Source organism: Pseudoliparis swirei, chromosome 6 (assembly GCF_029220125.1).
Source record: "Pseudoliparis swirei isolate HS2019 ecotype Mariana Trench chromosome 6, NWPU_hadal_v1, whole genome shotgun sequence".
NCBI classification, from domain to species: domain Eukaryota; kingdom Metazoa; phylum Chordata; class Actinopteri; order Perciformes; family Liparidae; genus Pseudoliparis; species Pseudoliparis swirei.
In genome coordinates, this window is record NC_079393.1 from 26,745,458 (window position 1) to 26,769,714 (window position 24,257).

General features: G+C 44.6%; 1 protein-coding gene across 9 annotated transcripts in view; it reads left to right on the forward strand.

Annotated features, from left to right (window-relative positions):
• The first annotated feature begins 530 nt into the window (after window positions 1-530).
• The window catches only part of bmal1a (basic helix-loop-helix ARNT like 1a), a 28,819-nt gene continuing 5,092 nt past the window's right edge, over window positions 531-24,257 (forward strand). The window contains exons 1-17 of one of the 9 annotated variants that reach the window (XM_056415900.1): window positions 531-625; window positions 2,437-2,529; window positions 8,360-8,513; window positions 10,011-10,120; window positions 10,432-10,579; window positions 10,663-10,683; window positions 10,864-10,896; window positions 12,713-12,742; window positions 14,322-14,479; window positions 17,099-17,178; window positions 17,364-17,456; window positions 17,613-17,730; window positions 18,093-18,242; window positions 19,240-19,486; window positions 21,927-22,033; window positions 24,022-24,172; window positions 24,241-24,257. The exon at window positions 24,241-24,257 is cut by the window's right edge and continues 63 nt beyond it. In XM_056415900.1, the coding sequence (XP_056271875.1) occupies window positions 10,075-10,120; window positions 10,432-10,579; window positions 10,663-10,683; window positions 10,864-10,896; window positions 12,713-12,742; window positions 14,322-14,479; window positions 17,099-17,178; window positions 17,364-17,456; window positions 17,613-17,730; window positions 18,093-18,242; window positions 19,240-19,486; window positions 21,927-22,033; window positions 24,022-24,172; window positions 24,241-24,257 (1,399 nt within the window). In that variant the 5' untranslated portion in view covers window positions 531-625; window positions 2,437-2,529; window positions 8,360-8,513; window positions 10,011-10,074. Of the gene's footprint in view, window positions 626-775; window positions 954-2,436; window positions 2,530-8,359; window positions 8,514-10,010; window positions 10,121-10,412; window positions 10,580-10,662; window positions 10,684-10,863; window positions 10,897-12,712; window positions 12,743-12,855; window positions 12,932-14,321; window positions 14,480-17,098; window positions 17,179-17,363; window positions 17,457-17,612; window positions 17,731-18,092; window positions 18,243-19,239; window positions 19,487-21,926; window positions 22,034-24,021; window positions 24,173-24,240 lie in introns of those variants that run through there. The other 8 variants (XM_056415907.1, XM_056415904.1, XM_056415905.1 and 5 more) reach the window with 8 other exon arrangements.

The following is a 24,257-nucleotide window of genomic DNA, read 5'->3' on the forward strand; positions in this document are numbered from 1 at the left end:
TTTGCAGCCAATGATGGAGCCGACCTTCCTCACCAGTTCAGTGAGTCTGTTGGTGTCTCCGGCTCCAATGCTGCTCCCCCAGCAGACTACGGAGAAGTCCAGAGCACTGGTCCAACAGACTGGTAGAACATCTCCAACATCTCAGAGCACTGGTCCAATATATTATATATATATATATATATACTCCCCCCACATTTTTTCATCGTGTACCTAAGTGAAGACAATAACAAAAGCAGCATCAGCATACAGTATGAGGCTGGAGGTAGAGGAGCAGCTTGTGTGCCACTCACTCCACTCACTACCACACTGACTTGTAATGCAGTGTTCGTCATACACGCTCACACACAAGCGGCCTCTGCATTCCGTTCGACGCTGCCTCTGATTGGTCAATCTGCACGCCCATCACAGTTTCACAGCCTGAACTTGTGTCTGATTGGCTGGAGAGCCGCCTGCAGCGGCAGCACGAACTCCATTGGTTGAAAAACTAGGTTAGTGGTCCGACAGGCAATGACGGGGAAGAGAAACTGGGTCACCGATCGAGACTCGTTTATGTCATCGTTCTTCGGGTCGCTATTGCATATTAACAGAGGCTTTCAATGGATAGAACGAGCTCATTGGACCAACTGTAAGTATACAATGAAAACAAGCCTCCGAGTTATTAATAGTGCATCTCGGTGACGTTTCTGGGGTTTTAAACCATGATGGATGCGGTCGGTGTGGTGCCAGCGCGGTGGTGGTTGTCAGTGGGTTCCTGGAGCGGGAGGAGCGACGCGCGCCCGCGGGTCCTCACAGCCAGCGCTCCGGAGCTAGCAGCGGTGTGCTAACAGGAGTGAACCGACGGGATTAAGCTCGGTGTTGTTGTGATTACCAGGAGGGGGAAACGCCCCCGGTATGGCAGACATGCCGTGACCGGTGTCCGCATGTGTCGGTGCTGGAAGGAAGCTCGTGCATAGGTCGGTGTGGGTCCGTATTGCTCGTTAAAATGTCTAAACGTGCCCTCAGCGCGAGCCACTACCAGCTGGCTATGTCAACAGGCCTCGCGGGGTTTCTTCGACAGCACGTCTCCCTCTGCGGCAGCATGCTCGTGCCCGTGCATATGTTCCAATTACACCTGGGATTTGCTATTTCGGAAAAAGAAGGCACATGTGTGCTTGCGGCGTGACATGGTGCTGACATCGGGAAGGAGGCGCCGCTGTCTGAGGTCTCCGCGGTGTTCGCCTGAACACGGTCGAGATAACGGGTTTGGGTTTCGCGTTCATCCGGCACCATCAGTCGGGAACCCGGTGTTACGGTTGAAGAAGCGACCGTGTTAACTGGCGACTTTGAACGGAACGCGTCCGCTGTTGTCGTTAGACAGGCGTTAAATAGGAAGAGAACACGGAGCTATACCCCGTATACGGCCGTCGTAACCACGACAACAACGGACGTATTCGGCTGAAAAGTCGCCAGTTAACGGGGTCGCCTGTTAAACCGCGACACCGGAACCATGACGCGGGTTCCGGGTCGCTTGTCACTGTTATTGTGTCTTCTGATCCAAACTCCTCCGCATGAATCCACAGAGTGGATGTTTGTTTTGAAAACTATAGTCCACAGGGGCGTTTAAAACATATCACAATTGTGCCTCAACAGTCGTGTTATTACCATGTAATAGACACTTGATGATGGGTGAACTTAAGACAGGTCGTCACCTATAAACAGCTGATCAGGATTGGTGTTGCCACAAAGACATTTTGATAACTAAAGTGTGTTGTGATGATTTTAATCATGAAGAAGACATAATTAAGAAGTAATTTCTACAAAGAAACCGAGCGACCATGAAGGTTTTACTTTTTTATTTGTAGGTATGGTATAAATATATTGTGTTCTTCCATGGTTTATGGGCTTCTCTTGATTGTAATTAACATCCACATAATGTGATAACACTTCCCTTTTCTTATGATATATATATATATATCACAGATACAAAAAACAATCTCCTGAACTGCTGAATGAAATGACTAATGTCTCATTATTTAGTGATTGACCATGGCTAAGCCCCGCCTCCTGCCTCAGCTCTGTCTCTCTGTCAGAGATAAAGTTGCCATGTGGCTCAGTGGTCAGCAGTGTTGTCCTTCAATCAGAGGATCCGCTACCCCATGTCGACGTGCCCTTGGGCAAGACACTTCCTCTGCTTCCAAGGGGCGGTACTTGGCGTTAAGTCAACTAACTATTATTTCCTCAACGTTTTCTCGTATCTGGCCATATTCTGAATACTGAGGTATTTAATCCAAGTATTGTGATATTTGATTAGTCTGACTTGCCGTCTGTCTCACTCAGCTCAGTGAGTTCTAGAGGATTGGCGATTGGCGGTCACGTGATCAATAATGATCTTCTATCACAAATACAAAATGTGTAATTTCTTGATGAAAGCGTGATGCAAGCCTTTTCTACTTCCAGAGAAAACCCCAAGTCACACACTCCCGTGATTCGTCGTCTGGACCGAGTGCTTCAAAGCTTCAATCGCGGCCTTAGTTCTCCACGTCACAATCGGTATTTGAATGCATGGATTTTTGTTGTTGTTTTAATATATCCACTACAAAAATCACAAATATCCGATGTATTGAACAAGGATTAATAATCCTACATTATTACCTTCGCATTGAAAATGTGGAAGGTTATGTTTTGATCGCCGTGTATTTATTTATTTATTTGTATGCGTGTTACTCGCATAACTCAAAAAGTATTAAACCGAATCGCATGCAATTTGGTGGGATGATTGGTTATTATCCGGGGACCATTTGATTAGATTTTGGGATCGATCGGGTCAAAGGTCAAGGTCATGAAAAGGTCAAAATCTTCTTTTTACCATAGCGCGGTCAATTTTTATCCAATTGGCATGCAACTAATGCCAAAATGTTCATAATTCAATGCCCAATCTTGTGATATGTGAAGGTATGCGCTCTACCGAGTGCCCGTTCTAGTTCATGATGCATTGGGGATAGTCATAAGGAGTTTACAGCTGAAACACCAGAACACACGCTCAACAAAGGGTTATTATTTATTTTATAAGTTGGCATGAGCTACAGTCTATTTATGAGTGAGGGAGGGCGGGTAAGAGGCGACTGAAAGAGAAGATGGACCCAGTGAGCCGGCCGGTACCCTTTGTCTGGTCGAGTCTACAGACAAAGATCCTCCAATATTTCTCAGTGAAGCTTCGAAGTCGCAAAAAGGCATTTAGGACAGTCCTGATATTAGGTCAAGGGTCAATTTTAAACTATAAACTTAAACTTTATTTCGCTTGTCTTGACATTTGACCTCTGCATTTGACCCATTCTTAGCATTAAAGGGTCAGTGGGCGAGTTTTGTGAATATCTGTTCATTTTCCTCTTCACACTTTAGAACAGCTGAAGGGAAACGCTCTGTTGGCCTCGCTGTGTGTTCTTGTGAGGGACCGCTCGACCACATGTTGCTTGTGAGAACACAAAGACCGGCTGACCCAGTTTCCTCTCCGGCGCCGGTTCCTTTCAGTGTTCCGTCGTGGTTTCCCCTCCAGTCTGGCTCACCAAGCCGGTCCTGACCTAGAAATCCACGGCCTGAGCTGTTTGCATTTTTCCGCGTCTGTACATTATGGTGTGCGACCAGTTTTTAACCCCAATTTATTCCTGTATATCAGCGCGTCTGTGGCCGCTGTGTCCGCCACTCTTGTAGCACCCTCTGGGAATTCAGTTCAGTTCAGTTTATTTGTATAGCCCATTTTCACAAATTACAAATTTGCCTCCTAGTGCTTTACAATCTGTACACATAGACATCCTGACCTTTGACCTCACATCGGATCAGGAAAAACTCCCAAACAACCCTTCACAGGAGAAAAAAGTGAAGAACCCTTCAGGAGAGAACAGAGGAGGATCCCTCTCCAGGATGGACAGGTGCAATAGATGTCATGTGACCAGAAGGACAATAGACGTCATGTGACCAGAAGGACAATAGACGTCATGTGACCAGAAGGACAATAGACGTCAAGTGACCAGAAGGACAATAGACGTCATGTGACCAGAAGGACAATAGACGTCATGTGACCAGAAGGACAATAGACGTCAAGTGACCAGAAGGACAATAGACGTCAAGTGACCAGAAGGACAATAGACGTCAAGTGACCAGAAGGACAATAGACGTCAAGTGACCAGAAGGACAATAGACGTCAAGTGACCAGAAGGACAATAGACGTCATGTGACCAGAAGGACAATAGACGTCATGTGACCAGAAGGACAATAGACGTCAAGTGACCAGAAGGACAATAGACGTCAAGTGACCAGAAGGACAATAGACGTCATGTGACTAGAAGGACAATAGACGTCATGTGACCAGAAGGACAATAGATGTCATGTGACCAGAAGGACAATAGACGTCATGTGACCAGAAGGACAATAGATGTCATGTGACCAGAAGGACAATAGACGTCATGTGACCAGAAGGACAATAGACGTCATGTGACCAGAAGGACAATAGATGTCATGTGACCAGAAGGACAATAGACGTCATGTGACCAGAAGGACAATAGACGTCATGTGACCAGAAGGACAATATATGTCATGTGACCAGAAGGACAATAGACGTCATGTGACCAGAAGGACAATAGATGTCATGTGACCAGAAGGACAATAGACGTCATGTGACCAGAAGGACAATAGATGTCATGTGACCAGAAGGACAATAGATGTCATGTGACCAGAAGGACAATAGACGTCATGTGACCAGAAGGACAATAGATGTCATGTGACCAGAAGGACAATAGACGTCATGTGACCAGAAGGACAATAGACGTCAAGTGACCAGAAGGACAATAGATGTCATGTGACCAGAAGGACAATAGACGTCATGTGACCAGAAGGACAATAGACGTCATGTGACCAGAAGGAATCATTACACACAAATTAAAATTCCACGATCCAGACCTCGATGATCCATCGGGCAGATGGAGGTCGAGAGGAGGAGTGGGCGGAGTCTCAGCAGGCCGTGGCGTTCTTCAATCTGACAACCGGTCGCTCAGAAGCTCAAAGCACCACACACACACCGAGTGGCTCAGAATGAGAATGACGCTCCGTGTTAAAACCCTTCTCTTAAAGGCCGATCCGGCTGTATATGGACTTGTATTTTAGATTGTTTGACTAGCACACACGTTCTCACAGTATGTTCCCAAATAGTTCAGGCAGATCTAAATCTCCAGGTTCTAGGTCAGTGGGTTTGTCGGTTGCTGCGTGGGAACACAGTTTAATTCAACCTCTCTGCTGACGCCCAGAAGAGTCCCACAGCGCAGGAAGAACAGAAGAGAATCTTTTATGAATGGACCTGTACTTGTAAAGAGCTTTTCTTTTCTTTCAGACCACTCAAAGCGCTTCGACATGACATCATTCACCCCGTGATGGGAGGAGCTGAGGTTCCACCTGCACATGGGCAGTAGCTCACATGCACACATTCACACACCGGGAGCAGCTGCGGGCAGCGGAGGAAATCTACATGTGTTTTAGGGGTCAATGTTTGACCCCACTGACCCAAATCCAGGGTCATTTAAAAAGAAATTGGGGGCACTTTTTAAACTTTGTTCCAAAATACTAAATATACTTATTTAGGCTTACAGTATATGAGCAATTGTAATGAAAATGACAATAATCCGACTATTAGGCAGTAGTCTAGGATTATGGACCGGGTCATATAGGCTACGATGTTTTTGGCAAGTTCATTACGTTAAATTATCATAATTATTAGAGGAAATTCTGGGGGCATTGTTTGCCCATCCTAGTGATATCAGGGGCAAAATGATATTTCTCAAGGGCCGTTTGGCCCTTTGCCCTCGTGTGTTTCCCACGCTGGCTACGGGAGACATGTTGGGGTTAAATCTCCAGCTGAGCCGGGAGTCGAACCCTCGATCCTCTGGTTGAAGGACGACCCGCTCGCCACGAAGCCACAGTCGCCCCATCTTTTATAACCGTCTATTCGTTGTTTTTAGGTTTTCCTGCATGTTGGACTTCTGCTCTGAAGAAGCCCGGTTCACAAACGGCCCACGTACTGTGGACCTCCCCTCTGGGTTAGAACCGGTCCTCGATGCTGTCAGAGTTTAGGTTTACGTTAGAGACTCTGCGCTCTTATTTGGGAAGTTAACAGTCCAGCAACACCAGCCAACGTGACCTGGGAACAACGCGCTCTATTTGTTAGTGGTGCAACAGATCATAGAACTCACAGTTCGGATCAGATCCTCAATAAAGTATAACGGGAATACATCTAACTTTTACAGATCACTGATCATGTTTGTTTTTTTGCCACCGATACTCATTGATGATCCATATTGGATCCCCAAAACTGTCCCCCCCCCCCCCCCTCTTAATCTGTAACTACTATCTCAATGTCATCCTTTCACTTTCTTATCGTCATCTATCGTTTTTTTCTCCTTCAAAAAGGCACACAGTTCAAATGTCACTGAACAGAGTCTGAACCGGGTTCGTACGGTCATGGAAAACCTGGGAAAGTCATGGAATTTAAAAATATGTATTGCCAGGCATGGAAAATCCTGGAAGTAATGGAAATGTGTTATATTCATGTGTTAATTTACGCTGTATATATATATATATATATATATTTCAATTGATTTAAATTGTTGTTATTATTATTTATTTATTTAAAACATATATATATATATATGTTACATATATGTTTAAAATAAATAAATAATTCATTTATTTCAAACATATAATATATATATATCCAGTATATAATATATATACTGTATGCTTTGGAATTCTCATTGGTAGTTTAAATACTACATGTTCTCACTTTTTCATGTACATACCGAGATTTCACAAAATGTTTGGTCATGGAAATGTGGTTTAAAGTCCTGGAAAAGTTATGGAAAAGTCCTGTAAACCCACTGGTCAGCGTGTGTCGGCAGTATGATCCCCGTCTGAATCAATCACAGTCCGTTTGTTGTCCATTGGCCTTGTTACTAGTTCTCCTCTTGTCATCTGAACACGGATTGGTTCTTTAAAAAGTCACATGATCAGAGACTAGAACAACGTCCTGGCTCTGTGATGGTTGACGTTGATCTGGGGTCCGGTGCGACCCGACCCACCAGGGGCTCCATACGGAGCACGGATCGAGGGGCCCGGCGTGCTCCTGGTCCACATCCTCATGGTGTTTCTAACGTAGGATAGCTTAGCAGACACAAAGGGTTAGTCAGGGTTATTCAGGGTTATTCAGGTCATGGAACACCTGGAAAAGTCCTGGAATTTTCAAATGGTTATTTCCAAGCTTCGAAAAATCCTTGAAAAAAATGTAATCCCAAAAGTTTTATAAGTGTTATATATATATTATATGTTATATATTATATGTTTAAAATAAATGAATTCTTTATTTATTTTAAACGTATATGTAACATATATATATTGGGCAGCACGGTGGCTCGGTGGTTAGCACTGTCGCCTCACAGCAAGAAGGCCCTGGGTTCGAATCCCGGTCGTCCCGGTCGTTCCAGGTCCTTTCTGTGTGGAGTTTGCATGTTCTCCTCGTGCCTGCGTGGGTTTCCTCCGGGTACTCCGGTTTCCCCCACCATCATAAAGACATGCACCGCAGCCTCACCCCGGTTCGTATGGATGTGAATGAATGTTGGTGGTGGGGGAGGGGCCGTAGGCGCTGATTGGCTGCCACGCTTCCGTCAGTCTGCCCCAGGGCAGCTGTGGCTACTGATGTAGCTTACCACCACCGGGATGACTGTGTGTGTGACTACTGGACTCTGAACTGTAAAGCGACTTCGAGTGTCTAGAGAAGCGCTATATAAAATAAATGATTATTATTATTATATATATGTTTTAAATAACAATAATAATAACAACAATTTAAATCAATTGAAATGTGTTATATTCATGTGTTAATTTACGCTGTGTATATATATATATATGTTCACTTAAACAGTTTGATTAAAAGAATAAACATTTATATTGTTTATTCTTTTAATCAAACTATTGTCTCATTCATAAGGTCTATACTTGTGTTTACACCGAGATTTCACATAATGTTTGGTCATGGATATTAGTTTTAAAGTGCTGGATGCCCGTTGGTCACCACGCGTGTGAACCCTGGTTATCACATAACTGTCTTTAAATACATAGAAGAGCTTTACTGGGTTTAAAAGTGGAAGCATTCAAAGTTATCCCGGAGACACATTCAGTTACGTCATGTTTCATCAGTGGAGAACACAATAACTTCCATTGTTCTTGTTTCACATTTAGCTACTCATTTTGTAACGTAACGTACGCTTTTGTTTTTAATTCCTGACGTATTTTTGTTTTACGTTTGTCGATTCAACCGACGTTTGTCTCCGTCTCTGTCCAGGGGAAGACGGGTCGCATCAACCGTTTGAAGATCAGTTCATCTCGGGAGGGGGGGGGGGGGGGGACACACACACTGACCAACACCAGAACGGAGCAGGACCGGACGGATCCAGATACCCGGCCGACTCGGAGGCCCGTCCCCGGTTCCCGTCCAGGTGAGCCGCTCGACTCTTTCATATCTCACTGGAAACAAATGTAAGTTCATAAAGTATCGGCCTCATCTGATGACGCGGATCTCTGTGTTCGCGTCCCGCCGGCTGATGGAGAGGACATCCAATCTCACAACACTGAGGACCAAATATGATATTACAACAATATTGACTATTTTAGCTTTTACTAAATATTTAGACAGTGAGATTCAGATAAATAAGGATCAGTAATGTGGATATGACGACTGTTTGTGTGAGACGTGTGCGTTTACTCGCTCGACCATTTGCCATAAGCGTCGCGACGCAAGGGGCGGGGCTTATCTCTGTGTCTCGTCTCCGTCAGGGACGTTATCGTGTCCTCCATCCTCCATGAAGGACTAACCACGAGTTCTGCTTCATACTTGTTGAGGACATCACACACACGTGAACATCTAACGCCTCGTGTTTGGGTTCATAACATTATTATAAAACTGTCGCGTCTATCGCAGCCACGCGCGTCTGTACGTTGACTTTGCGTGGGATCTCGTCCCGCGGAAAAAATCGTGTCGCTTTCGCTGTGAACACGCCATTATTAGAGGGGGCGGGGCTTATCTCTGTGACTTCACTCCGTGGAAACAGTAATCACCTCCTTCATCCACCACGGAATAAACAACCACGAGTTCTGCTTTATATTTGTTGAGGACATTCCACAAACCTCTGAACATCTAACGCCCTCGTGTTTGGGTTCATAACATTAATATAATCTATATATATATTAATATATATATATATCTTTTTTTTATATATATATATATACACTACCGTTCAAAAGTTTGGGGTCACTTAGAAATGTCTTTATTTTTCAAAGAAAAGCACAGTTTTTTCAATAAAGATAACATTAATCAGAAATACACACTATACATTGTTAATGTGGTAAACGACTATTCTAGGTGGAAACGTCTGGTTTCTAATGAAATATCTCCATAGGTGTATAGAGGCCCATTTCCATCAACTATCACTCCAGTGTTCTAATGGTACATTGTGTTTGCTAATCGCCTTAGAAGACTAATGTCTGATTAGAAAACCCGTGTAATTATGTTAGCACAGCTGAAAACAGTTATGCTGGTGATATAAGCTATACAACTGGCCTTCCTTTGAGCTTGAAGTTTGAAGAACAAAATTAATATTTCAAATATTAATCATTATTTCTAACCTTGTCAATGTCTTGACTATATTTTATATTCATTTGATAAATAAAAGTGTGAGTTTTCATGGAAGACACAAAATTGTCTGGGTGACCCCAAACTTTTGAACGGTAGTGTATATATATAAATTAAATTCATAAATTATATATATATATATATATATATGTATACATGACATCACCCGTAGGCTCACACAGCTCGGTGACAACATTTGCAGCAATCACCACCGTTCACGTCTGTACATTGACTTTTGCTGTGACCTTGGCATGAGGGTGACCCCTAAGTTTACCGTTCACTTTAATATAAATGCGCTTAACAGGTGTCCAGTTTCAGGTTGACGCTCTGCTGCTGTGGTGCGTTCACAGTCGAGGGCTGGAGAGTGGATGGAAGGAGATGATTTCAACACAGAGGCTGTGATGAACATCTGTGGTGAGTGTGATGTGACGACAGCAGCAGATGTTTTTGAGCCGTCCTCAGGAGAATAGGCCCGGCGGGAATTCTTCCACGGAGACCACTTTTTAAATCTTGAATGTTGACGACAGCTACTTTTGAAAAAGATCAGGATCCGAGGAGTCATGTAATCCGTGTGTTTAAATGAACGGAACGATGTCCCACAGAACTACTTCGTCTATTTACAATCCTAAATGTTTCACCTGTGAGAATCCACGTTCCAGTTCTTCCAGAACTCCTAAACCCACCATTTCATTCCTCGTCCATTTAGCCAAGTCTGTGCTCTCCAGATGACCTGATGGCCGACCAAAGGATGGACATCTCGTCGACAATGACCGACTTCATGTCCCCCGGGTCCACGGACCTCATCTCCAGCTCCATCAGCACGCCGGGCATGGACTTCACCCGCAAGAGGAAGGGCAGCACGACCGATTACCAGTAAGGGAGGGGGGGAGGGGGGGGTACATTAGTAGTGCAATCATTTGTAAATAATCCTACTTCTCATGTTCTCTTCTTTACAGAATTGATGGCTTCTCATTTGAGTAAGTTCAAACCTGACTCGATGACAATAGAGGTTGTACAACGTTTAATTAATCTAGACCTGACACATCCATGACCCTCATGAGACGTTGCATGCTGACGTCTGTAATGGAGGTAGAGGGAGCGCTGTGGTGTTTTGAATGTTCCGGTTCAATCTGACCTCTCCTGTCTTTGCTCCTTAGTGACATGGACCCAGACAAAGACAAGATGGGAAGGTAAGCAGGCGCTTTTAATCCTCATTTAGTGTTGTATTTTATTCATTTATATCCCATCCCTGGGGAGACTGTATCACTGTACCGGGCCTCAGACAGGAGACGAGAAGCCAAGAGAACTCTGAAGCACCCGCCTGCAACATCCCCGCCGACGCAACGCGGACCTCGCTGTGCGCTCCAGACATATGTTGTCTAGGGTGCTAAACCGGTACTTTTAAAACGATACCGGTGCCGTAACCGATACTTTAAAAAATAAAAGCACAAAACGACGATTGACAATGACGACATTAAAAACCTCTTAGGCCAAATTCACTGTGAAAGCCGTTCTCATGGAGCACAACAAACGGATATCACGCTGTCACGCTCGTAGCTCGTAGCTCGTGGCTCGTAGCTCGTAGCTCGTGGCTCGTGTCTCGTGGCTCGTGTCTCGTAGCTCGTGTCTCGTAGCTCGTGGCTCGTGTCTCGTAGCTAGTGTCTCGTGGCTCGTAGCTCGTGGCTCGTAGCTCGTGGCTCGTGTCTCGTGGCTCGTGTCTCGTGGCTCGTAGCTCGTGGCTCGTGGCTCGTGTCTCGTGGCTCGTGGCTCGTGGCTCGTGGCTCGTGGCTCGTGGCTCGTGGCTCGTGGCTCGTAGCTCGTGGCTCGTGGCTCGTGTCTCGTAGCTCGTGGCTCGTGTCTCGTGGCTCGTGGCTCGTGTCTCGTGGCTCGTAGCTCGTAGCTCGTGGCTCGTGGCTCGTGGCTCGTAGCTCGTGGCTCGTGGCTCGTGGCTCGTGGCTCGTGGCTCGTGGCTCGTGGCTCGTGGCTCGTGGCTCGTAGCTCGTGGCTCGTGGCTCGTAGCTAGTGTCTCGTGGCTCGTAGCTAGTGGCTCGTGGCTCGTAGCTAGTGTCTCGTGCCTCGTAGCTCGTGGCTCGTAGCTCGTGGCTCGTAGCTCGTGGCTCGTGTCTCGTGGCTCGTAGCTCGTAGCTCGTGGCTCGTGTCTCGTGGCTCGTGGCTCGTGGCTCGTGGCTCGTAGCTCGTGGCTCGTGGCTCGTGGCTCGTGGCTCGTGTCTCGTAGCTCGTGTCTCATAGCTCGTGGCTCGTGTCTCGTGTCTCGTAGCTCGTGTCTCATAGCTCGTGGCTCGTGTCTCGTGGCTCGCACTAGCTACGAGCTACTAGCCACGAGCCATGAGCTACGAGCTAGCTTAAACGTGGTTTTAATGACTAATTTATTATTTGTTGGTCTACTTTTATGAATACAAGACTTGCAGTCAACGTTACGGTACCAACCTGAGTTCAGGCTGCTCGTGTTCAGGGGGACCGTCTCCCCATGGCGCCTGACGCTGATGTGCTCGAGACGGCCTGACGCAGACAGTCAAACACGGGGCACGCCTCCCCAAAGTTCACAGATACGCCATCGTAACCTGCTGACAGGGCGGAGTCCCCAGAGAAGTTCCGAATATAATTTGTTTGCAATTTCAATCGGTTCAGGCACCGAAAGGAAGCACTGAAATTCCTCTTATACGACGTCACGGTGACGTTCAGTCCACCGCCGTTGTGTCGCGTGTGGAAGTAGAAATGGGAAGAGGTGGATGTCTCCAGACCTGCAAAGACGGCACACTGTAGAACATCCGTTTGAACTTTAACGTTCCAAAACGTGAACCTTCAATCGGAACTCTTAGTTTGTAATTGCTGTCAATTCTTCCTGAATCTGCTCTGTCAGCCTCTGTAGGGGGAGTTTTGTGGTTGTGAGCTTGATGCTGTGTGAACCTCGTCCCCTCCCTCCTGTCCCCTTGATGTACGTGTATTAACTCCTCTTCTCTAATATTGCTGTGTTTGTCTTTCCAGTGACCAGCAGGGCCGGATTAAGAATGCAAGGTATAAAACCTCCTTCCTGTTCTCCCTCATCCCCCCTTCCTTCTCATCTCTCTCGCATGAATTAATTCAATCAATTCGGTTTATTTTATTTTGTGTAGCTCAGAATCAAAAAGTCCAAATTTAGCCTCAGAGGGCTCTACAGTCCGTACACATACGACATCCCTGACCTTTGACCTCACATCGGATCAGGTACAACACATTCAATGAGTATGATAGAAATGTACGAACAATGAGAGGCGTGGATTTCCACAATCCATGTTAACAGAAGGAGGTAGAGAGGAGTGGCATCAGCAGGGCCATGGCAGGAGGCATTGCGAAGGAGGTAGGGCCAATGAGGAAGGAAACAAGGGGAAACAACAGGGACTAAAACGAACACTTGAGAACTCAGGCTTCATAAGAGACTTATAGAGCAGGCTGATAATAAGGAGTTGACTTAAGAGACTTATTAGAGCAGCCTGATAATAAGGAGTTGACTTAAGAGACTTATTAGAGCAGCCTGATAATAAGGAGTTGACCTAAGAGACTTATTAGAGCAGCCTGATAATAAGGAGTTGACTTAAGAGACTGATTAGAGCAGCCTGATAATAAGGAGTTGACCTAAGAGACTGATTAGAGCAGCCTGATAATAAGGAGTTGACCTAAGAGACTGATTAGAGCAGCCTGATAATAAGGAGTTGACTTAAGAGACTTATTAGAGCAGCCTGATAATAAGGAGTTGACCTAAGAGACTTATAGAGCAGCCTGATAATAAGGAGTTGACCTAAGAGACTTATAGAGCAGCCTGATAATAAGGAGTTGACCTAAGAGACTTATAGAGCAGGCTGATAATAAGGAGTTGACCGAAGAGACTTATAGAGCAGGCTGATAATAAGGAGTTGACTTAAGAGACTTATTAGAGCAGCCTGATAATAAGGAGTTGACCTAAGAGACTTATAGAGCAGCCTGATAATAAGGAATTGACCTAAGAGACTTATTAGAGCAGCCTGATAATAAGGAGTTGACCTAAGAGACTTATTAGAGCAGCCTGATAATAAGGAGTTGCAGTAATCCAGTCTCGAAGCAACGAACGCGTGAACCAGCTTTTCTGCATCTTTTTGAGACGAGATGTCCCGACAAAGATAACAGAGATTCTTTACAGTGGTGTTGGATGCCAGGGCAATGCCATCTACAGAAACTGTATCATCAGATAATTGATCTCTGAGATGCTCAGGGCCGAGTAAAATTACTTCAGTTTTGTCTGAGTTTAACAGGTCATCAAGGTTTTTATGTCTCTAAGATACTCTTGGAGTTCAGTGAGCTGGTTGGTCTCTTCTGGCTTGATCGATTCTCCACCTGGAGAGGGCAGCCTGTTGTTGGACGAGCTGGATGATGTGTAGCATGCTGGATAACTTTGAACCCTTTTTGGATTCTGTCTTTTTATACAACAGGTGAGACACCGGAGATATTTGTGGATTGGTTTGGGATTGATGCCAGCCAGAGGAGAGGAGAGGAACTGTCTTGTGTAATAAAAGTAATATAGTGTGTGTGTGTGTGTGTGTGTGTGATCAGTGTTGATGTCTGCTTCCTGGTCCCTCTGCAGAGAGGCTCATAGCCAGATCGAGAAGCGCCGCAGGGACAAGATGAACAGCTTCATCGACGAGCTGGCCTCACTGGTGCCCACCTGCAACGCCATGTCCCGCAAACTGGACAAGCTGACAGTCCTGCGCATGGCTGTCCAGCACATGAAGACTCTCAGAGGTGAGGAGGAGCTTTCAGGTTGCCGAGTGACTCGTGAGGGAGAAGTGAAAATCTGATCGGCATTAAAGAAAGAGCAGGTTTGTAGGAAAGCTAACACACCGGCAGTCATGGTTACTGATGAACAGATCCTGTACTTACACGCTGTACTCAGCCCACTAAAGAGTAACGGTAACGACACACGTGTGGTTTAATGAACAGAAAGATAAAGGGAGCGAGATTGGATCAGAGATAGAACTGCAACCGTTAATCCATTAATGCATGCATGGAAACAACCGTATTAGAATGACCTAATTATACACATATTTTTTATATTTATAATATATATATATGTATATGTATTAGGGGTGGGCACGTTAACGCGTTAATCTTGCGTTAACGCATCAATTAATTAACGCCGACAATTATTTTATCGCGCGTTAACGCAGGTTTTATTATTTATTTTATTATTGTCAAAGTGTCTTGCTCACAGGCTTTTATTTTGTAAAAGTCTGCTACTGATTGCTGCGGAACCGGAAAAGAAAGTCATTCTCGGTTTAACAAACATGGAGAAGAGTACGGAGATTTTAAATGGCCATTTTCAATTTAAAGTTCTTAAAGACGGCGGAGTCGACAGAAACAAAGTCATATGTAACCACTGCCAAGATGAATGGTCTCATCACCAGAGTACTTCCAGCCTTAAATATCATTTAAATGCTAAACACACCGTTGATGCAGCGAATCATACAACCACACACAGTGGAGCGAGGCTTCGGCAGACGACGCTGCAGGGAGGAGATCAACCAAGAGAAGCTAACCAATGACACAGCGAAGTGGAGAGCTACAGCAGGCCGGTTAGTTAGGGTGACCAGACGTCCTCTTTTCCCCGGACATGTCCTGCTTTTGAGACCTAAAAAATGCGTCCGGCAGGGATTCCAAAAACGTCGGGATTTTGCTTCGTCGGATATTTGTGTTTCTCTGGGTTTTCATAAACTAGTATTTACCCCTTACAAGTTTTGGAAATGGTATCTCCCTTACGTTCCACCTTCTTGCGGGAGCTGACAGAATAGAGAACAGTCATTGGTCGACCGATCTCAGGGTTGCCAGATACACGTTAATTATCCTCCAAATACGACCATTTTGAGCCTTTGGTACGATACTTCACCATCTCTAATCTGGCAACACGGAGCACCTCCACTAGTTCATTGTTATTTGTGCGGCATGTGATGAACTACTACCAGCGCCGCCGCTCCCATAGCGCGCACTACGCGCTGTGCGTAGGGCACCACGTCCTGAGGGGGCTCCACAAAATAGGCAACTAAAAAATCCTCATAGTTATAATAATTATAATGCCGATATTATTTCAGTCTAGAAATATTAGGCACCTTTTAGGCATGTATATCACAAAACAGGCAGAACAAGAGAGATGTTTAATCTCAGCAACATTTAAAATAGAAGTGCGCTATACACTACTTTTGAATTAATTATTGGATTTTGCGTCTACAAATGCGATTAATCAGGGAAATCATGCGATTAATCGCGATTAAAAATTGTAATCGTTGCCCAGCCCTAATATGTATATATAACATTTAAAACATTGATTCACCTGATTTGACCAGGAATTACATTGTTAATAATATCTCACACTTGAGTGAAATACCCTAATAACATATATATATATTTATTTATTTATTTAAACGTGTGTATGTATATATATATATATATACTGTATTACATATTTATATATTTATAATATATAGATGTTTAAAATAAATAAATAATTGTTATTTTTTAATTTTAAACATATATACTATATGTATACAGGACTGTCTCAGAAAATTAGAATATTGTGATGAAGTTCTTTATTTTCTGTAATGCAATTAAAAAAAACAAAAATGTCATGCATTCTGGATTCATTACAAATCAACTGAAATATTGCAAGCCTTTTATTCTTTTAATATTGCTGATTATGGCTTACAGCTTAAGAAAACTCAAATATCCTATCTCTAAATATTAGAATATCATGAAAAAGTATACTAGTAGGGTATTAATCAAATCACTTGAATTGTTTAATTAACTCGAAACACCTGCAAGGGTTTCCTGAGCCTTGACAAACACTCAGCTGTTATAAATCTTTTTTTTTACTTGGTCTGAGGAAATCTTAAAATTTTATGAGATAGGATTTTAGAGTTTTCTTAAGCTGTAAACCATAATCAGCAATATTAAAAGAATGAAAGGCTTGCAATATTTCAGTTGATTTGTAATGAATCCAGAATGCATGACATTTTTGTTTTTTTAATTGCATTACAGAAAATAAAGAACTTTATCACAATATTCTAATTTTCTGAGACAGTCCTGTATATTACATATGTTTAAAATAAATAAATAATTTATTTATTTTAAACATATAATATATACAGTATATATAATATATACATATAGATATATATGTTTTAAATACATTATCTATTTTAAAATTCATTTATATATATATATATATATATATGTTTAAAATAATAAATAAATAAAAAAATATATATATATAGGTTTAAAATAAAAAAAAAATATTTTACTTACTTGAAGATGTATAATAGCGGTGTAAGCTGAGCGCTGCAGTGTGAACACCTTCACTGTCGTGTGCAGGTGCAGCCAACCTGTACACAGAACCCAACTACAAGCCCGCCTTCCTCTCTGACGATGAGCTGAAGCACTTGATCTTAAGGGTGAGTGCCGTTCACTCGACTCGACAACCGACACGTCCACCGTGTCGTCGGTAAGCATGACAGTGTCGCACTACGCTGCTGTAACAGCCTCTCCTTGATAATGATGGTGGCCCTCTCTTCATCTCGCTGTGTACTATAGAGCCAAAGCCCCCCGTGTTGACAGCGTTTTGTGTTTGACGATGCAGGCTGCTGATGGTTTCCTCTTTGTGGTCGGGTGTGACCGTGGGAAAATCCTCTTTGTTTCCGAATCGGTCTACAAGCTTCTCAACTACAGCCAGGTACGCTGGCAGTGATGGCGTTGGGAGGAAAGTGCTGATGGTTACTGATTCTGCGATGCACACGTTTCCTACATTTTCAGTTCGTAGTGATATCCTCTGTCCCGTCTGACTTCAGTCCCTCTATTCTCTCTCTCTGTGCCTCTCGCATGGCTTCAGAACGACCTGATAGGTCAGAGCCTGTTCGACTACCTTCACCCCAAGGACATCGCCAAGGTCAAGGAGCAGCTGTCCTCCTCTGACACGGCCCCGCGGGAGAGGCTCATCGATGCTAAAAGTAAACACAATACTTGCACAATCCGGACTGTGGCTCCAGAGATGGAAATAGTAGAACGCTCTATTGAGGACGATTATTCTCTCAATCGAAAAACACAAAACTGCAGGGATGGATGTGACCGGTGCAGCGTTCAAGGAACTAAAAAAAAAGAACGATTTTGTAGCTTCAGGAGTGACAGACTGGTGTTATTATAATATGTCTGCGAACATGTTTTATTGGCCCATGTTATTTTTGTGTATTTGAGAATAAAACGTTTTTAGCAATGCACCGGACATCAGAAAAAAACTCTAGAAACATGAAGCGCAACCCGGCGATAGTTTTGAAAGCTGTGTGTGTGTGTGTGTGTGTTGAATAATTTTCAGCGGGCCTCCCAGTGAAGACGGACATCCCCCCCGGGCCGTCTCGCCTCTGCTCCGGAGCCCGGCGCTCCTTCTTCTGCAGGATGAAGTGCAACCGGCCCTCCGTCAAAGTCGAGGAGAAGGAGTTCCCCTCCACCTGCTCCAAGAAAAAAGGTTCTTTCTTTTCAAACATGGATTCAGCTCCTCGCCGCACCCTAACGGGTCAGGCTGCCCGGCCACCCCCTTCTTTTCCACCGTCAGCCGCTACCTCGGGTACTCAGCGCCTCAGCTTCCTCCTAATCTATCTCTGGATTAGAGCCAGGAACCACACATCAGTGATGGGAGAACCGCTTGATTACACAACCGAGGAAGTGGGCCTCCTTAAGTACTTGTGTTTATATATTTATTTGCTTAACCCTTCTTTAACCCAAGCTAGTCTGTTTCAGGTAAGACCCAGTAGTCTGAATGAAGGAGCCATCTGGAACCGAATATGGTTCTTCAGAGTGATGAAGAACCATTTTTGGTTCCACAAAGAACCTTTCCTTAAATAGCTCTTCAAAGAACCTATAAAGGGGGTCTCAAAAAAACCTTTAAAATGGTTCTTCAAGGCACCATATCTAGTTCCACAAGGAACCTTTCAAATGCTTGTGAATCTTAATTATGGGAAAAGGTGAAAGCAGATTTATTTTTGTAGTTTCACCAAAAGATGTGATTGGCCAGTATTTAGTCTTCTGTTATTAACCATTCTAAATTCAGGGTTTGTACAGTCATGGAAAACCTGGAAAACACATGGAATTTTAAAATGGTTATTTCCAGGCCGGAAAAAAAAATCCTAAAAAAGTTATTGCAAAAGTCATGGACATGTATTATCTTCATATGTTCATTTACGCAGTATCTACTATATTTTTTTGAAATTCTCATTGTTAGTTAATAATACTACTAAATGTTCTCACTTTTTCATGTATAGACGGAGATTTCACAAAATGTTTGGTTATGGAAATTTGGTTTGAAGTCTTAATAATTCATTGGTCAACATGTGCATTGAAGAAACTCCTCGAGACATGATTTCATCTTTTTCTGTGTCTCTCCATCTGGTGCTGATGCTGAGGCCTGTACTCTGACACTGTCTCTCTCTCTCTCTCTCTCTCTCCCCACCCTGCCCTCATCCCAGCGGACCGTAAGAGCTTCTGCACCATCCACAGCACGGGCTACCTGAAGAGCTGGCCCCCCACCAAGATGGGTCTGGACGAGGACAACGAGCCGGACAACGAGGGCTGCAACCTGAGCTGCCTGGTGGCCATCGGCCGCCTGCACCCCCACATCGTGCCCCAGCCCAGCCTGGCAGACATCCGGGTGAAGCCCACGGAGTACGTCTCCCGACACGCCATCGACGGGAAGTTTGTCTTCGTCGACCAGAGGTGAGAGGTCAGAGGGCGAGGGGGGCGCGTCACACTGGGACTCCAGTGGGTCTCTACTGGTCTGGCACCGGGACCCACCATCAACATTCTCAACTTCTCACATTTATTTAATGTAGATATGGTTTGAGCCTGAGATAGTTTAGAGACAGAATACTGAGATAGAATAGAGACAGAATACTGAGATAGTATAGAGACAGAATACTGAGATAGAATAGAGACAGAATACTGAGATAGTATAGAGACAGAATACTGAGATAGAATAGAGACAGAATACTGAGATAGAATAGAGACAGAATACTGAGATAGAATAGAGACAGAATACTGAGATAGAATAGAGACAGAATACTGAGATAGTATAGAGACAGAATACTGAGATAGAATAGAGACAGAATACTGAGATAGTATAGAGACAGAATACTGAGATAGAATAGAGACAGAATACTGAGATAGTATAGAGACAGAATACTGAGATAGAATAGAGACAGAATACTGAGATAGAATAGAGACAGAATACTGAGATAGAATAGAGACAGAATACTGAGATAGAATAGAGACAGAATACTGAGATAGTATAGAGACAGAATACTGAGATAGAATAGAGACAGAATACTGAGATAGAATAGAGACAGAATACTGAGATAGAATAGAGACAGAATACTGAGATAGTATAGAGACAGAATACTGAGATAGAATAGAGACAGAATACTGAGATAGTATAGAGACAGAATACTGAGATAGTATAGAGACAGAATACTGAGATAGTATAGAGACAGAATACTGAGATAGTTTAGAGACAGAATACTGAGATAGAATAGAGACAGAATACTGAGATAGTATAGAGACAGAATACTGAGATAGAATAGAGACAGAATACTGAGATAGAATAGAGACAGAATACTGAGATAGTATAGAGACAGAATACTGAGATAGAATAGAGACAGAATACTGAGATAGAATAGAGACAGAATACTGAGATAGAATAGAGACGGAATACTGAGATAGTATAGAGACAGAATACTGAGATAGTATAGAGACAGAATACTGAGATAGAATAGAGACAGAATACTGAGAAGGTTTAGAGACAGAATACTGAGATAGAATAGAGACAGAATACTGAGATAGAATAGAGATAGAATACTGAGATAGAATAGAGACAGAATACTGAGATAGAATAGAGACGGAATACTGAGATAGTATAGAGACAAGGTGCAATAAATTAAATAAAAACTGCAATTTAAACTATATTAAATAAAAAAAGTGCAATTCAAAATAAAATAAATATAAAGTTAAATTCAAAATAAATTAAGTAAAAAGTGCAATTCAAAAGGATTCATATTATACAAAATGAAAGTTTCTTGTTATTACCTCATCATTGGTTAAATACTGAAACGTTGTGCTTTACATAAAAACTAAGCAGCACTGACCCTGAGGTGTGACCCTGAGGTGTGACCCTGAGGTGTGACCCTGAGGTGTGACCCTGAGGTGTGACCCTGAGGTGTGACCCTGAGGTGTAACCATGAGGTGTGACCCTGAGGTGTGACCCTGAGGTGTGACCATGAGGTGTGACCATGAGGTGTGACCCTGAGGTGTGACCATGAGGTGTGACCCTGAGGTGTGACCGTGAGGTGTGACCGTGAGGTGTGACCCTGAGGTGTGACCCTGAGGTGTGACCCTGAGGTGTGACCCTGAGGTGTGACCATGAGGTGTGACCCTGAGGTGTGACCATGAGGTGTGACCCTGAGGTGTGACCGTGAGGTGTGACCGTGAGGTGTGACCCTGAGGTGTGACCATGAGGTGTGACCATGAGGTGTGACCCTGAGGTGTGACCCTGAGGTGTGACCCTGAGGTGTGACCATGAGGTGTGACCCTGAGGTGTGACCGTGAGGTGTGACCATGAGGTGTGACCATGAGGTGTGACCATGAGGTGTGACCCTGAGGTGTGACCCTGAGGTGTGACCCTGAGGTGTGACCATGAGGTGTGACCATGAGGTGTGACCCTGAGGTGTGACCCTGAGGTGTGACCATGAGGTGTGACCATGAGGTGTGACCATGAGGTGTGACCCTGAGGTGTGACCCTGAGGTGTGACCATGAGGTGTGACCATGAGGTGTGACCATGAGGTGTGACCCTGAGGTGTGACCCTGAGGTGTGACCCTGACTGGAGTCTGGAGGGAGTCTAATGGGAGAAGCTGCATCCAGTCGGATGTGTAATTGACCTGGCACACGCTGCTGAACACATGGAGGGACGAGCCGGCGGAAAAAACACACACACTCCGCTGCATAAAAAAAGTCCCTTCAAAATAAAATCACAGGATGAAAGTAATAAATACAAAATAATTCCAGATTCTATCTGCTGGCCCCGAGTGTGGCCCTTGGGTGTGAGGGCCCACAGCCGGTCAGCCGGTAACCTTCTCACCTCCGTGTCCCTGTCTGACCTCCAGGGCCACGGCCATCCTCGCCTACCTGCCCCAGGAGCTGCTGGGGACGTCCTTCTACGAGTACTTCCACCAGGACGACATCGGACACCTGGCCGAGTGCCACAGACAAGGTGTGTGTGTGTGTGTCTTTTTATGTGGGTGTGTGTGTCTTTATGTGTGTGTGTCTTTTTATGTGTGTGTGTGTGTGTCTTTATGTCTGTGTGTGTCTTTTTATGTGTGTGTGTGTCTTTTTATGTGTGTGTGTCTGTGTGTGTCTTTTTATGTGTGTGTGTGTCTTTATTTGTATGTGTGTATGTGTGTGTCTTTTTATTTGTGTGTGTGTGTCTTTATGTCTGTGTGTGTGTCTTTTTATGTGTGTGTGTGTGTGTCTTTTTATGTGTGTGTGTGTCTTTATTTGTATGTGTGTATGTGTGTGTCTTTTTATTTGTGTTTGTCTGTTTATGTGTGTCTGTGTTCATGTGTGTGTGTTCATGCGTGTGTGTTCATGTGTTCATGTGTGTGTGTGTGTGTTCATGTGTGTGTGTGTGCGTGTGTGTGTGTGTTCATGTGTGTGTGCATGCGTGTGTGTGTGTGTTCGTGTGAGTTCATGTGTGTGTGTTCATGTGTGTGCGCGTGCGTGTGTGTGTGTGTTCGTGTGTTCGTGTGTGTGTGTTCATGCGTGTGTGTGTTCGTGTGTGTGGGTTCATGTGTGTGTTCATGTGTGTGCGTGTGTGTGTGTTCATGTGTGTGTGCGTGTGTGTGTGTTCATGTGTGTGTGTGTGTGTGTGTTCATGTGTGTGTGTTCATGTGTGTGTGTGTGTGTTCGTGTGTGTGTTCATGTGTGTGTGTTCATGTGTGTGTGTGTGTGTGTGTGTGTTCATGTGTGTGTGTTCATGCGTGTGTGTGTTCATGTGTGTTCATGTGTGTGTTCATGTGTGTGTGTGTGTGTGTTCATGTGTGTGTTCATGTGTGTGTGTGTGTTCATGTGTGTGTGTTCATGTGTGTGTGTTCATGTGTGTGTGTGTGTGTGTGTGTGTTCATGTGTGTGTGTGTGTGTGTGTGTGTGTGTGTGTTCATGTGTGTGTGTGTCGTGTGTGTGTGTGTTCATGTGTGTGTGTGTTCATGCGTGTGTGTGTGTGTGTGTTCGTGCGTGTGTGTTCATGTGTGTGTGTTCATGTGTGTGTGTTCATGTGTGTGTGTGTGTGTCATGTGTGTGTGCGTGTGTGTGTTCATGTGTGTGTGTGTGTGTGTGTGTGTGTGTGTGTGTGTGTGTGTGTTCATGTGTGTGTGTTCATGCGTGTGTGTGTGTGTGTGTGTGTGTGTGTGTGCATGTTCATGTGTGTGTGTGTGTGTGCATGCGTGTGTGTGTGTTCATGTGTGTGTTCATGTGTGTGTTCATGTGTGTGTGTGTTTGTGTGTGTGTGTGTGTGTGTTCATGCGTGTGTGTGTGTTCATGTGTGTGTGTTCATGTGTGTGTGTGTGTGTGTGTGTTCATGTGTGTGTGTGTGTGTGTTCATGCGTGTGTGTGTCTTCATGTGTGTGTGTGTGTGTGTGTCTTCATGTGTGTGTGTGTGTCTTCATGTGTGTGTGTGTGTGTATGTGTTGTGTGTGTGTGTGTCATGCGTGCGTGTGTGTTCATGTATGTGTGTGTGTGTGTTCATGCGTGTGTGTGTGTTCATGCGTGTGTGTTCATGTGTGTGTGTTCATGTGTGTGTGCGTGCGTGTGTGTGTTCATGTGTGTGTGTGCGTGCGTGTGTGTGTGTGTGTGTGTGTGTGTTCATGCGTGTGTGTGTGTTCATGTGTGCGTGTGTGTGCGTGCGTGTGTGTGTGTGTGTTCATGCGTGTGTGTTCATGTGTTCATGTGTGTGTGTGTGTTCATGCGTGTGTGCGTGTGTGTGTGTGCATGCGTGTGTGTGTGTTCGTGCGTGTGTGTGTTCATGCGTGTGTGTTTGTGCGTGTGTGTGTGTTCATGCGTGTGTGTTCGTGCGTGTGTGTGTGTGTGTGTGTTCATGTGTGTGTGTGTTCATGCGTGTGTGTGCGTGTGTGTGCATGCGTGTGTGTGTGTTCATGTGTGTGTGTGTTCATGCGTGTGTGTGTTTGTGTGTGTGTGTGTCCACAGTGCTGCAGATGAGAGAGAAGATCAACACCAACAGTTACAAGTTCAAGATCAAAGACGGCTCCTTCATCACGCTGCGGAGCCGCTGGTTCAGCTTCATGAACCCCTGGACCAAGGAGGTGGAGTACATCGTGTCCACCAACACCGTCGTGTCGTAAGTAGACCCCGCCCCCCCCCCCCGTCCCCCCTGCCCCCCCTGATGCCGTGTGTTTGCCTCTGCAGCTGTGCGATGACGGAGG